The 18,887-nt window shown below is 31.6% G+C and overlaps 1 protein-coding gene across 1 annotated transcript; it reads right to left on the bottom strand.

Moving 5' to 3' along the window:
• Positions 1-417: 417 nt before the first annotated feature.
• On the bottom strand, positions 418-13,121 carry LOC145328290 (uncharacterized). Its single transcript, XM_080171914.1, has 4 exons — positions 12,980-13,121; positions 6,848-6,960; positions 3,623-3,717; positions 418-830 (listed from the first exon to the last, which is right to left on the bottom strand). The coding sequence occupies exons 1-4, from the start codon at positions 13,017-13,019 to the stop codon at positions 719-721; spliced, it is 360 nt and encodes a 119-aa protein (XP_080028040.1). The 5' UTR covers positions 13,020-13,121; the 3' UTR covers positions 418-718.
• Positions 13,122-18,887: the final 5,766 nt, after the last annotated feature.

Genomic DNA, 18,887 nt, shown 5'->3' on the forward strand with positions numbered 1-18,887 from the left:
TTTGTGATTTTTTTGCCTTGTTTCTTATGGATGTTGTCATCCTTATTTTTATATATAGTTTCTTCTAACCACTGCTCTGAACCATTTTGTCGTTTTTCAGGAAATTTAACTCTTTTATTAGGTTTTAATCTATTTTTCTCTAATGAAAAAAACTAACCCTTATAAAAATGAAAACTTTGCTTGGAAAAATGTTATTTAAATAATGTTTGTTAACAAATCTTGATTGTGGGGGTTAATTATCACTCCTTCTCGGGGCGAAGTCCATAAAGGGTAGGGTCAACGCAACTAGTATTGGTTATAGTTCAGAAGGAAATGATTTCAGGGAATGAAAACCTGCAGATAAAAAAAAGATATTAGACTTATTTTGTAATGTCTCAATCAACCTAAACTAACAGAAGCATTTCATATAATAACAAACAACTACACAATTAAATTTAATGGTAAATACAAATACAAAAATATAAAACATTACAATAATTATTTTTTATTCAATTTAACAATTTACTTCCACTTGCATATTGTTAATGATTTGGCTATTTTGTTGGCGTAAACTCGAGATAAAAATGGTTTTGGAAATCTAAACAAAGGGTAATAAAGAAATAAGAACGAAAAAAATATTTCACTAAGAGTTGTTTGCCAGAATTATAGCACCTTGTCCCTGTGGATACCCAATAATGTAAATTAAAAAAACAAAAAACAATGAAAATTACACAAAAAACTATAACTTCTTATTTTTTAATTTGTCTAAATAGAAAAACTTTTTTGATGTTGGTTTTTGTGGCTGATATCTTGTTGTGTCTAGAACTTGTCCTAATCTGTCTTCAGTGATTCTGAAAATATTAGATCTATTAGTTTAGAGTCATTCTATATTGATTTATCACAAATAATTATAGAGATATAGATTTAGATTAATACTATATGAAATTATCAGAAATAATGAAAGAGGTATAAATGTAGAGTATACTGTATATAATTACTCCAAATAAAAAGAGAGTTATAGGTATAGAGTAATGAAAACTAAATCTATTACAAATAACAATAGAGATGTATTTGAATGAATGAAGAAGTAAAACCAGTAAAAAGTAAGACAGGGTCTACAACTAATAACTCTAGTGTGAGAATAGTGCATACTAATCATATATAAATGCCTCAAGAATCCTGGCATTATACTTTCTAGACTAAGCCAATATAATCCAAATAAGATTCTTTTTGTGAAGACAATCTATTTAGATTTTTTAAGGTTTGTTTATTTTATTTGATTTAGGTTAAGATAAAGCAAGCGTAATGTATCTGGTTGTTGCTTAGGCATGTCATATTGTCATATAACACAATATCAACAATAAGGTATAATCTCAATAGCATGGGTTCTATGATCATGACCATTAACCATTCATGTCCAGTCCATGTTAAAATTGTCCAATTTGTTTGAGCTTTCTTTCTAACTGTTATTCTTTCTGAAATGTATCTTTTTCTGATTTTTTTTCGCATTATTATTCTTGTTTTTGTAAAGGAATATGATACAAAAAAATGGTGTAATAAACACTATCTGAGCTTTACTTTTTTCTCTAAGAAGGATTAGGAACTCTACTAAAATTAATTGGTAAATAAAGGTTTTCACTGGAATGTAAAGGAAGTAGACGATGGATTATTAATCTAAGATCAACATATTATAGTTTAGCCTTATAAATGTAGATATAAACTATTAGTTGAAAATTTTGGACACATCTAGTTTTTAACTAATCAATAAAAATTCAATATAATGACCCAATGTCTTTGAGCCAACGAATATAAGGTGTTAATCAGGTACTGAGTATTTTGTTTTCAGAATAAACATCCCTGACAACCCAAAAAACAAGTTACATAAGTGTTTTTTTGTGAGAAAGTACTAACAAGATGAAAATCATTTAAAAAACTTTTTTGTTTTTGTACTGTAATATGTAATATGCAGAAGCGTACATAAAGAGGGGGGGGGGGGTGTATCCAACCCTCTGGCAGACTAAAAAGGGGTAAATCAATAAATCAATAAAAAATCTAAAAAAAATTCCAATTCCCGAATTAATTTACCAACCAGAAGACGCTTTTTTGACATTGATGAGTGTGTTGATTCTGTAGAATAATGAACACCTAAGGGGTTCCAATTTCAACCCCTCCTGTCAGTAAAATAATGAATAAAGTCGATTATGACTTAAGGGTGGTTTGCACACCCCCCCGGCAAAACACTATGCACGCCACTGGTTATTTACATATGTTAAAAAGTTGTTATTTTGTATCTAAATAACTCTGAGAGAAGAAGCTTGTCGTACATGTGTTTTATCCTTCTTGTATGTCCTGTTACTTACTTTGTTAGATATATTTTAAAATATTTATAACAAAATATATTTTAATACTGCACTGAAAGTATAATTAAAGAAAACTTTTATGATTTATGATGAATACAAAATTGATGCATCACCTTGAAGATAAATTCAAATATTATGTTTCAAGAAAATACAAATATTCACATCTCCATAGAAACTTGATTCTTTGTTCTCATACCCATTTTGTTAGTAAATCTAGGGATTAGACTTTTATGTACATCCCCAATGATGATATACAAAATTACCATTTCTGTATACTACAATAAGCGTTTGAAACGTTTGGACTAACCAATCAGAAAGGAATAATAGTTATTTCTCGTATCGTATTATAAACGGCTTTCCGCGGATATAGAATGTACAATTATAAGATTAAAACTAGTTTTTTTTAGCCCCGTGGTGCCGAAGGCACCGGCTAAAAAAACTAGTTTTAATTTTATGATTGTACATTTCTAAATTCGTAGAAAACTGTATATAATACGATGCTAGACATAGTTTTTTCGTATGGATGAGAACCGGTTCCTATCCACCGGATTCGAATGAATACGAGAAAATAAATTAAATTAATAAAATGTCTCCAAAATTGTTAAGCAAACAAATAAGAAAGTTTTATTATAAATCTTTAAGAAATAGTGTATTAAATAGCCCAATGTCACATCGATCCCTGATTTCATTAACTATTTTTGCATACCCTTGAGGCATTAACATTGGTTATTGAGATGGTTTATATGAAATATTTAAAAATTTATTAAAACATTTCTGTTTGTTTGTCCCACAAAAGAAGGATATACATAGCCTCTCCAAATAGATTTGATAACTTTTTCACCAACCAAAAATAAAATACAGGGGAGACAGAAAAAAAAGCTTAACTCATCTTTAAACCAACTATTGAGAAACCGTGTTTAAAAAACTTATATAAATCTAATATATATAAATTTTTCTAGAAGATGATTAAAGTTTCTCCACAGATTATGACGTCATACGATAGATAAGCCAATGAGAGGCCAGTATACACTGTAATTGTTCAATGGTAAAAATTAAGCTTGCCTCTCATTGGTTATTTTATCGTATTACGTCATAATCTGTGGAGTGACTTTAATTATCTTCATTCTTTTACCTTTCTAATTTCAGCTGTTTTTTTACATAGCAGCTTAGATACTAACATTTCCTCCATAACTTTAAGGACGGAGGGACTGACTGACAGATAAAGTAAATTATAGAGTAGATTTACTATTTTTAAACTAATTATCCCATATCCCTGACCTCACCTGTCATTTGTCTTGGTGTCCGCTCTTGTCAGTCTTCTTGTGTCTCGTTTCTTTCTTAGTCCAACATTTACATCAAATTCATTTCCCAGGAGAACCTAAATTAAAACAACAAAATTATTATTTTTGCAGCAAAGCTTCTTTTCTCGTCTTGTTCTTGTCTGTCTTTCAATGTATTTTTCTAATAAAACTAGTTTTACTTTTTTACATTTAATTTTTTCTTATTGATGATTTTGTCTAATCTGTCATTTATAAATACATGTAAGGACTTATAAGTCCAAGAGTGAGGTTATATGGGTGTTATCCCCCTCAATTTAAAAAAAAATACATTAGATTACCCTCGTCAAATCTTTGAAACTCTCATTACCCCCATAAAATTAAAAAGCTTAGCAGTGGCGTGCGAAGCACTTTGTCTAGGGGGGGGCATTTTGAAGATTTTGTAAAATTTTGCCCCCCCCCTAAATCAAAGTGCCCCGGGGGGGCACTTTGCTTTAGGGGGGGGCATTTTGATTATATATACTAATTTTAAATAAGGGCGTTTTAAGGGGTGGGATTATTTGATTATGGGCCTTCTAGTCCTTATCCCTTCTTCCCCATCCCTTCCCCCATCCCTATTTCCCATTTATATCCCCCATCTCTTCCCCCCCCCATCTCTTCTCCCCCCCATCTCTTCTTCCCCATCTCTTCTTCCCCATCTCTTCTTCCCATCTCTTCTCCCCCATCCCTTCTCCCCACCCTGCAATGACCGAAGGGAAGGGAGCTAGAAAGCATCTTCGAAAAAAAAGTACAGAAGATAGCTTAACCTTCCCCCCCCCCCCCACCACAAAACATTTTTTATGGGTGGAAGGGGATGTTATAAAGTCTCAGCAGGAAGGATGAATAACCCCATTAAAAAAAATTTGGGGGGGGGGGGGGAGATAAAAACACTCATTTTGGAAATAATTTACCAAAAATTAACCTAACATGTAAAACTGATTTTAAATATTTCTTTATTGTAGGACAACAAGGATGACAACATCTTTAAGTAGCAAAGCACAAAAAAATCATTAATTAGAATACAGACAAGTAGATTTAAAGAGCATCTGTTGAAATAAATATATATTTTAGATAGAAAAAGTCACAAATCCTTTTTCCTGTATGTTGTGTGATGACAGTCAAAGTAAACTATGTAAAAAAATAAAAAAAATTACTTGTCCTTTCATCTACAGATATAAAAATCTCTTAGAAATATGGAAAACTTTAGGGTATAGTCTCTTTTATGGCAACGCCTCTTAAGGGGCATTTCGTCGTATTTTCATAGTAGCTTTTAATAGGTTATTCTAGGTTAAGTTAGGTCAGGTGATTTCCCCGCAGGGTTAGGCAATTGGCCCCACAGGAGCTATAAATAGGTGAAAGCTACTGTGAAAATACAACGAAATGCACCTTAAGAGGCAATGTCACAAAAGGGACTATACCCGAAATTTAAAAGATACAAAAATAGCCAAAAACGTCCTGAAAAGCAGTCCGACCTCCATGAATTTTTAATAGTTAATTATACTACATAATGATGGTAATGTTAACATTAAGTTTTAGCCTTCTATCTTTAATTGCAGTTGAAAAAATCACATTTCCCCCCTTGGCATTACGTACTGACAGCCATAGTGAATTATAGAGAAGCTAAAAAGTTTTATCAACATATCCTACCCTCTTTAAATGGCACTTTAAAACTCTGTTAATTTTTGATAAAGTGGTGTTTCCAATGATTTATAAAGGCGGTGCGTGAAGCGCACCTAAAAATATTTACTCCCCCTTTGAACTAAAATCAATTAAAGACAACAAGAATGGCGTATTTTAGTTAGGAATATAGAGTGTAGTTAGTTTAAGGGTTTTTAATGAAAATTGCCATAAAAAAAACATGTCTTTTTGTAAGGGTATGTACACAAAAAAATGATAAACCTATCCTGAAAATAATATGACATCATATATAGTTATTCATTTAGATAGACAGTGTTGAGAAAAAGGCTTAGATAAATATCAACGCTGTTTCTTTTTTATATAAATATTTGTTGTTTACACATGTTTTTATAGATTCGTTGGCTCATCAACTTTGGGGAATTTAATGGAATTTTGATTGGTTGGTTAATTAAGTCGAGTTTCCATACATTTCATCCACTAATTGTAATCTATATAAGGAGTAATTTTGTGTATCATCATTGGGGATGTATAAAATTTCTTTGGTAAAAAGTTTATATTATACAAAATAAAATACTTCCTATTACCTGGTTTGTTATGTTCAGTGAAAAAAGATTGTAACCTAATTTCTACACTAATTTAAAAATTTGGTAAGGTTAAATGAATAGTAACTGTCTGATTGGCGCGAAGCGCCAAAAAATTTTTTTTGGAGTATTTCTTGATCTTTTTTTTTTTGGAACTGGGATAGTTTTGCTTTTTGTAGGGTAGGGGGCAAAAAGGGGCATTTTTGTTGAACAGGGGGGGGCAAAATGGGGCATTTTTCAACATTTAGGGAGGGGCAGGGGGGGCGGTGGCTAGGGGGGGGCAGGGGGGGGGGGCGTTTTGGTCGCTAGGGGGGGGGCGATTGCCCCAAATGCCCCCTTCGGTTCGCACGCCACTGAAGCTTAGATGCTATATACTGTGTAAGGTTACCGTTTCTTATCTTTTGGATAATTCTTTAGGGGGTTACCAATTTCCCATAAATACAACATTATTAATCGAGAAGTGTTTGAAATATATATACAAAATTCATTTTTAAAGTAAGCACAGTATACTTTTTATAAAATGTTCTATGGTGTTATTTGTTCTTGATGTCTTTAAAATAAAAGTATGTCAAGCTTCTCATAATAAAAAAAACTAATTTAAAATGTAAATGCTTTTTGTTTTAAAGATAATTTAATTATGTAAAGGAAAGATAAATATGAAACATTTTTCCTTAATTGTATAATACTAGCGGCTACGCTCCTAGATGCCTTTAGGGGCACTTGTAGGAAGGGAGAGGGAGTGGTCAGTTAAAACTCTTCGGTATATTTACATAGACATTAAGATCCTACCAAGGGATCTAACGGGATAAAACAGTGGTCGATAAATTGATGTAAATCCCAAAAGTTAATACACAAAATTAACCCTTCTGTGGTTTAAAATAGTGGTGTAAACGTCTGTACATTCAACTTCATAAAGCTTAAACTTTTGGGAGAAAATAAACAGACGACTGTCTCATCTCTCTCTGGATCTTACCGGAATAGTAGCAAGCAGGGTGGCCGCAAAACTCATGACCATCATTTCATTCTGCAGGTTGCCGTCATTGTCCAACAGGTTTGCCAGGTCAAAAAAGTTCATACGAGCAGTTCCTTAAATAATTTTATTGATAGTTAGCGTGTCAGTTTACAAGATAGATACATGTATTTTAAAGTATTGCCTTAAATATCTACAACCATAGAGTCATTTAGGGGCATAGTTGGTGGGAGAGAGAAGTTGACCCCCCCCCCCCCCCATCCTCATTTTAAGAATATGAATTTGAAATATAATTTGCTTAGGTACAGCATTAAAGAACATTTACTTATAATTTTTTTGGGTTATAGGAAAACTATTTTAAGTTAAAAAAGGAAGTTATTTTGATATTGTACTGAAAATGGTTACACAATTTATGGAGGTACCTATACAATAGGACATATGCAAGTACAGAAACTGACCATCAAATTATTAATCTTAAAATTAGATGTTATGCCTCCATTACACAATAAATGACGGATAGCTCTTAACGTTATTTTAACCCATTAGTGCCGAGCGCCACTTTTATGGACCGATCGAGCTGAAAATTTCAGGGAAGCCTTGTTATGGTAAAAACGGAATTCCAATTTTTTTGTTTTGCTCTAGTGGCGTGCACAGGAAAGTTGCACTAAAACCCGGTTCGGCATAGTTAACCGTTTTTGGCGTTTTTTGGTGCTTTCCCCCGGCATTCAAGCCCGGTTTTGTCCTAAATACCCGGTTATTTGGCCCAAAAAATTAAAAATATAATTTTTGAACGTCCAAAGTGAGTTGTAGAGTAGCTAATACTACGCTACGATCCGCAATTGAAAACTACATAACCTCATGTAATTGATAGAGCTACAAGTAAGATACAAAACGATTTATATCACATTTAGTGTTTTGGCTATAGGTGCCACCCTTTTCAGTTAAAAAAGCCCGTATCCTAAAAGTTTTAAAATTTTGATATTATATGTGGACGGGTATCTTTACTCGCACCGAGCCGGGCAATAAAAATGGCGGGTATCTTTACTTGGGCCGAGCCGGGCCAATATAGAACGTAAAAAAAGATAAAAAAAATCATATAAAAAATAATAATTTGAATAAAACGAATTCACAGATGAATGTAGTTGCCAATAAACTTTAAATTTCATGAAAAAAATCACTAACTTTACTTCATAAACAAAAAAGTTAGGAGGGGTATTTTAAAATCACCTTGTTTTTCTTGGTTTTCAAATTTTGTTGAGCTATACCGGCAAACGGAAGTAAGCAAAACTGCCTGCTCCAGGGGGAAATGAAAACCAGGGTAGTAGAGGGGGGATTCATACTGAAAATGATGCAATTCTGAAACTGAGAACCGTTTTTTTTCAGCATTTTCTGGAACCGGGCGTTAAAAGCCGGTTCGTCACTAATGGGTTAAGTATGTTTTCAGCAGGGGCGGTCCATCTCGTCAACAATTCTTCAACAATTCTTGGAAAATCACGAAACCTACCCTGATAACTGTCAGCTGTATATACCAAAAAGAAAGGTGCAACTACTTCTATTATGTACTATTGTTCATTTCAGATAGTATAAATCATAAGCTTTCACCCAACCTCGTTAGCTTAGAACTACCGTCTGCTGGTGGAATCAAAACAAAGATTTCTTACTAAAGAATTTAGAATTAGGGAAAATTAAAATTTTTAATCCTAAACATTTTCAAACACTTTGTTTAACCCCCTGAAGTAGGTTAAGGCAAAAGTTTCAAAATGATTCAATAACTAGATAATATTTCACTTTATGAATTTATAAAAAAATGAAATAGGACAAATTCAACCCTCACAATTTGGATCTTTACAGAAAAATTTTAAAAAATTAGAAAATAATCAAACTTATGCCTAAAGCTCAAAATGAAATTAATTGTTCATTACTTATCAAACAAGAATGACAACATCTATGAGAGCAAAGCTCTGAAACGATAGGACAAATGGACATTAACACTTGAAGAATGTCAGAACTGAATAATCAGAATTAAAATGTATAAGAGTCGAAGCAAAATTGTTAGTAAATTTGTTGAAAAACTGCTTAATACAGGATAATGTTTATGGACATACTCACATTTCTAGGACTTGATTATAGAATTGCTTTGCTTATAATATTGTACTTTGTTGTCCCAGGAATCAGTATACCAAATCAATAGGATAATTAGATCACATAAAAATTTGTTATTAAAAAGAAAAAAAATCAACATAATGTTTAAATTGGACATACGGACATTCTCGAAATGATTATAGAGTTGCTATGCTTTCTAATTTGTACCTAACTACTACAGGAATCACATGCAAAGGTATAAAACAATAGGACAATTCTAACATGCCTCCCCTTTGATCGTTTTCAATTTGTTTTACATTAATGGTAAGGAAAGGGAGGACTCTTTGCTCTTCAAGGCACTTTGGGGGAAATTACCCAAATTTTAAATGATTAAAAAAGTTTGTAAGTTGTAATGTTCGGAGAAGATTAGAAGTTTTGAGGTTTGATTATTGCAGTACTTATTAAATCATGATTTCAGGGAAGCTTTTTTATTTTACTTCTCTAATTTGCCACTTTCCTCCAACGTGTTTAGCCATTAGATACAAGAAATTGCCAAGAAAATCAAAATTAAACTACAACAAATATTATAAAAGGTATGATTGTGAAAATACATAGCTATGTATTTCAGAATTGTATTGCTAGGTGTCATAAAAACTCTTTTGAATTTAAATTTGTATATGAGATAAATATTTAAACAATCTTAAATATTTTTCAAAGTATTACAACTATTCACTCTTTAGGATTTAAAAAAAATTTATTCTATATTTAACATATAATTTATGATTAGTTTATGATTTAGATAAAATACCTAAAAATTGCTCATACATCCTCTAAACTGAACGTGCAGACAAACTCTAACAATCCGTTCAGCATGGCTTTAAGTAAACAAAGCAAAAAGTGTTAAAATAATGCTTGAGCTCCTTATCAAATTCTGCCAAAAGTTGCTTTATCTCATCATCAAGTTTAAACTGGAAATCTAAGAAATCAGCTCTAAAGCATTGTTTGCCAGAATAGCCTTCCCTTGTCCCTGGTTTTTAGGAATTGTACTATTGATTTCAAACTTATTCCTTTAATAGTTAGGTTCAATTTAAATCTTTATAAGAATATCTAAACATCCATTTAAATCATATTGATTTTAACTTTTTAACAACATTTTTTAATGTGATAAAATTGTCTTAATTGTATGATTTTTGGAAAGCTTCAAGGACAACAAAGTACAAAATTATAAGTGTAACATCTCTATAATAAACTTTAAAAAGGTTAGTATGTCCTTAAACATTAAACGACAGTATCAAGTTGTTTAGCAACAAATTTAGTTTCAACTTTGCTTAGACATAAACAAAACATTCATATTCTGATTTTTCAGTTCAGACATTGCACGAGCGTTAATATTTGTTTATCCTTTTGGTGTCATCTTTGTTCATTTGTATTTGGGGTTCAAATTCAAGATTGTTATTTTGAATCATCTACATGGTCAGGTTTTTATGCTTGAAAATGACTTATTCCTCTGGTACTTCATTGCTGAACACCAAGTATAGTTTAAGTCAGATGTACGAAATTTTAGTTTCCGAAAGTGTACCTAGCTTCCGCGTCCTATCTCAATATTTACTACTAGCTAAAAAAGCTTCAAACTTCAAAAAAAAAAAATTTAAATTTTGAATGTATAATTTGTTTATATTGTTTTTCCCTTTGTCCGGAGTAGCTGAAAATAGCGTTTGCAATAATTGGGTTATCTGCTGTACAACTTTGGAAAATTAGGGAAGAAATAGGCAATCCATTTTCAGCACATCTTAAATCACGTAAGTATTTTGGTTACCTAAGCTTAGGTACTATTAGTCTTTACAAGGGATGTATACCTAAAGTTTGAAAATTTTAGTAAGATAATTATTCAATTGATTGTTACAAATATAGAACAAAAAAATTTGTAAAAAAAATTAAATCTAAAAACAGAAAATTATTTTTTTTGTACATATATACTTGATTGTTACATTAGGGGAATCCACCAAACAATTTTCATATACCTATCTTATATTACAGGGGATTGTGCAAAACATGGCACATTCTTGAAAATTCAATTTATGCTTAAATCATTATTTGTGTATTTTAATTCTATTATTCTTTTTTTTTTTTTTGGGGGGGGGGGGGGCTAGTAAGCTTATTATCATTGGTAGTTTGTGTTTGGAGCAAAAAAGGCTTAAACAATGTGATTTGGTACTTTTTAACCATTTTTAAAATATGTACCAGAATTTTGGATGGAATATTCCTGATCAAAGAATAAATTTAACTAAAGTTGCATATTGTGACATTTGAAAAGTCTTAAAATTTTGTAACTACAACTTTCACTCAAATAAAATGTGAAAAATAACATTAGGGGGTAGGGGCTCTATGCCTTCACCAACCCCTCCATAAAATGGGTTTATAATATCTACTCTAGCCGTTTAGTAATTATGCTTATCTTTTAATGGACTAACATTATAGTAAACTATCTCTACTCGTGTTAGTCTGAGTTAACAATGTTAGGTATTTAGAGGCACCACAATACTTTCAAGGTGTACCATCCCTCCCGTCTAAATATATACAGCTAAAATACATATAGTAATGTTCGTCTTTTTGCTATTAAGGGTTTGAGCTATTCTTTTACATATCAAAGTATAACTATCCTGATATTAATTGTATCACTCAGGGATCTTAAGGGATAAGACAATGGCCGATAAATTGATATACATCTCCAAAGATACACAAAATTGCTTATTCTCTAGAAGTTGAAATGTTAAAGTTCACTAAAGTCTCCAAAGTTATTAAGCTAACGAATAAGAAAACGTCAATATAAAACTTTGGGGTGTAATAAACACCTCATTGTACCCTCTCTCTTTCTGGGTTCTAATATAAAAGAAAAAAACTTGAGAGAGCAGGGAAATGTAACATAGGCAAATCATTAAAAAAAGAGCAGCAATTTGCCAGAAGACGAAAAGGTTTCCACCACTTTGGCCAGGTAGTTGTCTGGGTTATATATCTATACTCATTTATTGGTTCTATGCAGAAATGAAGTATCAATTTGTTTCACACAAACTTTCCTTAATCTTATGAAATCTAAACAGAGTTGTGTGGTTGCGATATATTTTCTTATATTTTTATTGTTATGCTCCTCTATGGTTATCGCTTTTTTAAAACGATGAGTGTTTTTATTTCGTTAAAATTTATCTTGCTTAAGTTCACATAAGCCTCTCCCTCATATTAAAAATAGCATAAATTCTGATCGTATACAGTAAATTTATTGGCTATTTCGATCCAGCCGTAATTAAGATCTTACTAGACAGACAAATATTCAAGTAAGCATCAGAATTAGGATACAGAAAAATGAAAATGCTAAAAAAATCATATTTATAATAAAAAACCATTGCTATTATATCTATTTTGAAATAGAAAAAAATAAAGTAACCCACATACCAAAAGATTAATTCAAAAATCATATCCTATTTAAATATGAAATTTAACCATTTTGAAAACAGCAATCTTAACATAATAACTTGGAAATGGAAATCATTGGTTCGAGTGGAATGCAATTTTAAAATTTGTAAATGTCTTGGAGTGGTTTTGAGGCTATTTCTCTGACATCCCCTACCTCCCCTAGAAGCTAGGAGCGAAGCAACTAGTCTTACTATCAGTCTACAACTGCAAACAAATTTGAGGAAAATTACCAATGTTATTAAAATACATAGAAAAAAATACATGTAGTAGATTTACAATAAAAAAAAAACAACAGTAATTTGTATGTCTTTGTCTGAAGCCGAAAAAATTCAAATGAATAGGATACAGATATCATACAATAAAATGTTGGCACAAAAATATAAAATCGGGATCTATTTTAAATGTAAATACGGAAGTAGACTTGCTATGCTTTATAAATAATACCTAACTATTACAGGAATCACATTAATAAGTTTAAAATCAAAAGGACAATTCCAACATGCTTAAATTTACGATAAAAGCAACCGATACGTACGTAAAGACGGACCGACCCTAATTATAGAAAATCTTCGCTCTTAAAAATACCTTGCTCGCTTGCGGCATCGCCACTGAAAAAGTTTCCCATGATGTGTCACAAATTTACGCAATATTCGTATAATTATATAGTAGCAATGCTACTTTAAAATGTAGTGTGATGCGTATCAGCGTCTGGCTAGTACTGAGAGGCTGACGCTTGTTATATAATGTATTTATGGTCTGCTAGGGACATGAATAAAGGAATAGTTATTCGTCGCATCATGTTATAGACAGTATTCCGCAGATATCAATGTTAGGACTTTATTTAAATTTTAGTGAAAAATTGTACGTAATACTATACTAAATATGATTTTTTAGTATGTTAAGGAACACGTTCTAATCCAGCGGACATTCTTTTTGACTTTTTGGAATCCGGGGTGTGGTGTAGTGAACGTACCCGCCAGAAAATGTTGAAATAATCTGGATTTGGATAGTGGTGTAATTGATTTTTGGTGCAATGGAAATAGCCAAAAAATGTTATCTTATAGCCCTAACCTTTTTCCCTAGGTAATTAACCTCCTTTTTTGAGGGGGGGGGGGGGGTAAAAAAATACTCCTTTTAATGGGAGAAATCACTTAAGATATTAAAATATGTTAAAAAATGTAGAGATATAATAATTAAAGATATTTAACTGCTTTACTTATAACTAAATTCCAGAGTGAAAACGAAATGTAGAGTATTTTCTGGAAGCTAAAACTAACGGTAACTATATTGTGTAGTAGTTATCTATGGTGAAACAACTTTCTCTCATTTTGTTATTCTGTCAAACACTGCACCTAAAGCTCCTGGCATTTTATAAAACAGGAATTGTATATGGTTTTAGGATGGTATGATATTTAATATATTTTTTTAATTCTCTGTGTCATTACGAAGTGTTATATACGATGAATCTCTATAATTAAGCCTTGAAATGTAATTATGTCTTTCCATAGTTATTTTGGGATATATTCATATGGAATTCATGCCCCCAAATGGTGTTGATTATGAAGTACTTTTGCTATTAATGCTTTTCTGACCTCCTGATTTTTAAAGCTTCGCTTTTATAATGATTTTATCCTAGTTTAGATATTTTAAATTACCTAATGGTATCATGTCGAGAGGGAAAATTGGGCTGTTTATTATATTGTTCCAAAAGTTTTATAATAACGCTTTCTTATTCGTTGGCTCAACTACTTAAGGGATTTATTTAATTTGGTTGGTTCATTCAGTGATGCGTTCAAACGTTTCGACCATGAATTGTAATCTGCAGTAGGAGTAATTTTGTGTATCATTATCGGTTCTTGTCTTATCCCTTAGATCCTATTAATAGCATTGCTTATTTCAAATTTAATTCAATGTATAAAATAAAACAACTAAAAATATCAATCGCGCTTAAGAATTTAGATAAAAGCAATATATGAGTTTTTTTTATAAAACAAGGATGAAAAGATCCATAAAAGCGAAGCACAACAAATCAGAAAACACAGGTTTAATCAACTTTTAATATCAAAGGATCAGAATATTTTTCAAAAACCTCAAGAAAAATTGTAAGTAAATATGTTGCATATTTCATAATGCTTGTTATACTATGCCTGGTCTTTTTTGTAATCATCCTTGCAAAAATATTAAATCAATATCAAATGATTTTTGGTAACGTTAAAAGAATTGCTACAACTTCTAAATTGTAGCAAACTGTTACATGAATTATCATTAACGACCCTATTTATAGAAAAGCTTCGCTTTTAAAAATCCCGGTGGTTGGATGACGTACTAGCCATAGAAAACAAGGACAAATAATTACAAAGAATTCCATTATAATAAAAAATAACTAATAAGCAATCAAACACATATATTCATGTTAATTACCAGGGATTCTAAAGTGATAAGACAAGGGCAGATAAATATATTTACATCCCCAATGATGATATTCTAAATTTACCATTCTTTAGATTAAAATTAGTGGTTGAAACTTTTTGACACTTAACTTAAACGTTAACCAATCATAATTCAATAAAAAGTCCCCAAAGCCAACGTATAAGAAATATTATTTTAATAAACCTAATTAATTACCCAATTATGATTCTTCAGTAGATTCGCTACAAGAAAGGAGAGAGAAAGTGAGTAAGACTTTTATTAGCGCGCGTTAATAATATTTTTAGGGTAAGAAGGTCAGAAAACTGATTAAGGAGAAACTTTATAGAAGGTAAGCTTGGGGAGTTGATAAGATAGTGAACGATGAATTCATGTTCCCCTTTAATGATAATCAAAATTATCCCTTCTTTGAATTATGGTTATTGTTTGAAAAGTTCATAAAAGCGAAGCTCTAAAAGCAGAAGGAAGGACAAAGGAACAATAACTTTAGTAGAGTGTCATAACTTAATAAGCGGAACAAAAATATGCAAGTCGAAACAAAATTGCACACATGTTGTATAATCGCGTTCTTGCAGTAAAAAGGACATTTTAGGATTTTATCGAAAATATTATTGTCCTACAATCATTATTCTAAAATTATATAATCAGGATAATTCTATCTATAATACAAAGTAGCTTGATGTCTGTCCGTCTGTCTGATAGTTTGAGGCTATTTTATAGGGGGGTTAGATACCCCCAACCCCCCCCCCATTTTTTATTTATTTGAAATTATTGGTGTCAGCTCTAATAGCACTTAATTATTTTTTGTTTTTAAATACCTCTTGAGGCAAATCCCCTAGAGGCTAGGGGCAAAACCGCTAGTAATATATTAAGTAATATGAACCGACCGACCACAATTATAGAAAAGTATATCTTAACATTTTTTATGCCAGTGATTTATTTGATATGCAAAAAGTCGCAAAACAATATTTGATTTCATTCAACAAAAGATAACAAAACCATTTGATTAAACTTTATGTTAAATTCATTTGTAGTTGAAGCGCAACTGCTGAATATTTTACATTTCTGACTCTCCCGCTGTATATCGAAATCAGAGGCGTGTACAGGGTTTTGCAACTTCTTAGCTGCTTTTTTAGATAGACGGCTGCTTTTTATGTAAACATACCTTTATATAATTGTATGCGGTCTTTAACTGGTATCTAGTCATGGCAAAAAAATTTATGTCAACAAGCTATGAAGAAAATAACAGTCTGTTAAAAAATATTAGATTGTTATTTAAAGATTCCGCGTGAAATCTTACTTTGTCCGTCCGTTTGCTCTGCTTTTCTACATAATGATCTTTTTTTAAATTCTGTGCTTTGCTATTTATGGATGTTGACATCGTTGATATTTGAAATATATAAATTGTTTAACATTGTAAACAACATTTGGATAATGTTTAAAGTTTTGTCTGTCTCTCATATACAACACTAGCGGCTACACCCCCTAGAAGCCTCTAGGGGCACTAAAGGTAAAAGTGGAAAAAGTCGACTTAGTCCCATTTGAAATTTGATTTTAAAATGAGTAAAAAAAATATTTTTTTTAGGGGGAGGGATGTGAAGAAACCCTCCCAAAAATAGTTTGAAACCTTCCCAGGACCTATAAGAAGCTTCACTGTAAAGGAGAACAATATCGGTTCAGCGGTTAGCGAGATCCTTCAGGACAGATAAAAAACGCTTACTACTTTATATAAAAGGATGGATAACAACATCCATAAGTGAGAAAAGTACAAAACCATGGTTGGACAATGGATAAACTTAGTTAAAGAGCAATTATACATTTATCTATAATACAAAGTAGAACGATGTCTGTCTGTTTGTTTGTTTGTATCAAAGGATCTCGCTAACCGCTGAACCGATCGGGTTCTCCTTTACAGGGTAGCTTCTCATAGGTCCCGGGAAAGTTTATAACTATTTTCTTGGGGGATGGGACGCCCAAAATCCCCCAAAAAATAAATATATAAAAAATTTAATTTTTATATTAAAAATTAGGTTAATCAAACCTCTTGGGGCACAGCACATATAAGGCTTGGGGCGAAGCCGGTAGTTTTTAAAAAAGTTGAAAAAAAGAAAGGGAATTATGAAATTATACACAGTAGAAAATTACGAACTTTTAAACAATAACAAGACGGAAAGACCCGCGGCATACTTAAAAAAAGGAGAACTATACAACAAAAAATCAGCAGTTTGTCCTAATTACCAGCAGAGAAAATCAAATTTCCTCCATAGCGCTTTGGACTGACGGCTGGACGAAAAAAAGACATAAAAAACTAATTAAAGAGTACCTTAGCTACAAAAAGAAAAATAACAACATAAAAAGAGAAGAAAGATAAAATATCACGAAATCTACCTAAGTGTATTTTTATTTAAAAAATAGGTTAAAAACATGAAAAGAAAATATTAAACACGTTTAAGTAAATGTATTTCAAAAAAAAGTTTATGCTTGTTAAAAAAAATAACAATGGGTTGTTTTCTTGAGATTATTTTTGTAAAAATACATTTATTTTCTTTCTTGATTAAAATATTTCCAGTACGGGCTAGTCACGTTTTTGATAAATATATTTCATGTTAATTCTTAATTATCATTTTATTATTAGTTTTAATGTTAAAAGATACAAAAACAAGACTCTAAGTAATATATAAAGTAGATCTAGAAAGTCAAACTGACCCCATAAGCTATCAAACTTAACAAGGATGAAAACATCCATAAAAGCGAAGCACTGAAACGGTAGGACAAACGGACATTAACACTTGTATAGTGTCAGAACTGAATAATCAGAATATAAATGCATAAGAGTCGAAGCAAAATTGTAAGTAAATTTGTTGAAAAACTGCTTGATACAGGATAATGTTTATGGACATACTTACATTTTTAGGACTTGATTATAGAGTTGCTTCGCTTATAATATTGATCTTTGTTGTCCCAGGAATCAATATACTAAAAATCAGATAAAAAAAAATCAACATGTTTAAAATAGACGTACGGACATTCTGGTAATGCTTATAGAGTTGCTACGCTTTCTAAATCGTACCTAACTACTATAGGAATCACCTTGCAAAGTTTGAAATCGATAGGACAATTCTAACATGTCTAAATTAACGAAAAGAGCTATCTCTCTGTGACGGACGTACGGACAAACGGACCGACCCTAATTGTAGAAAAACTTCGCTTTTAAAAAGAAACTTCCAAGTATACTGCATGGCACCATAAAATACCATGCACATTTAGACTTTAAGACAAAGGTTGTGTAATCAAAGGGTTGGTTGATTGTAACTCAACCTAATTTCCTAAAGTGGGCGATAGAGTATCGTTTGAAATTGAAGAAAAATCGCGCCCAAACAAAGTAATCATCAAGGTTAAATTGACTGCAAAGGACCACCCTCAACGTCACAAAAAATGGTTTTGGATATTATAGCCTCCATAGGGCCTATATGAAGAAATGAAAAACATTTTTCCATACAATTTGGGGTCGGAGAATCCGAATCTGGCGTCCATTTTGATCTAGCTGACCTCCTTCTTGGTGAAAAATGGCGCCAAAGTTGACTACCCTTCAAAAAATCCGGGAACAACAATTTTAGCAAAAAAAAATCTACCAAATTATTTTGACAGAAGATAGATAGATAGTTAGATTTAAATAAATATAATTATTTTTTTCTTTCTTAAACGACAAGAGAGAGACAGGGAGAAAAACAGATAAAGAAAGACAAAAGGAGATAATTATAATTATTAGGGAGAGAAAGAAAAGATATTTTTTTTGTATTATATAATATATAAAGAGAAAGAAAGAGAGTGAAAGAAATGGAAAAGGTAACAGACAGAGAGAGAAAAGGAGAAAGAAAGACAGAGAGAAAGAAAAAGAGTAAAGGAGAAAGAGATAGAGGGAGCGAAAAAGATAGGGATAAAGAAAGACAGAGAGAGAGAGAGCAGAAAAAGGAGAAAGAGAGAGAGAGAGAAAAGGAGAAAAAAAGACAGACAAAGGGTGAAAAGAAGAAAGAAAGACAGAGAGAGAGAGTGAGAAAGATAGAGA

This window comes from Acartia tonsa, chromosome 9, assembly GCF_053477335.1.
Source record: "Acartia tonsa isolate MP-2025a chromosome 9, ASM5347733v1, whole genome shotgun sequence".
Classification (NCBI taxonomy): Eukaryota; Metazoa; Arthropoda; class Copepoda; order Calanoida; family Acartiidae; genus Acartia; species Acartia tonsa.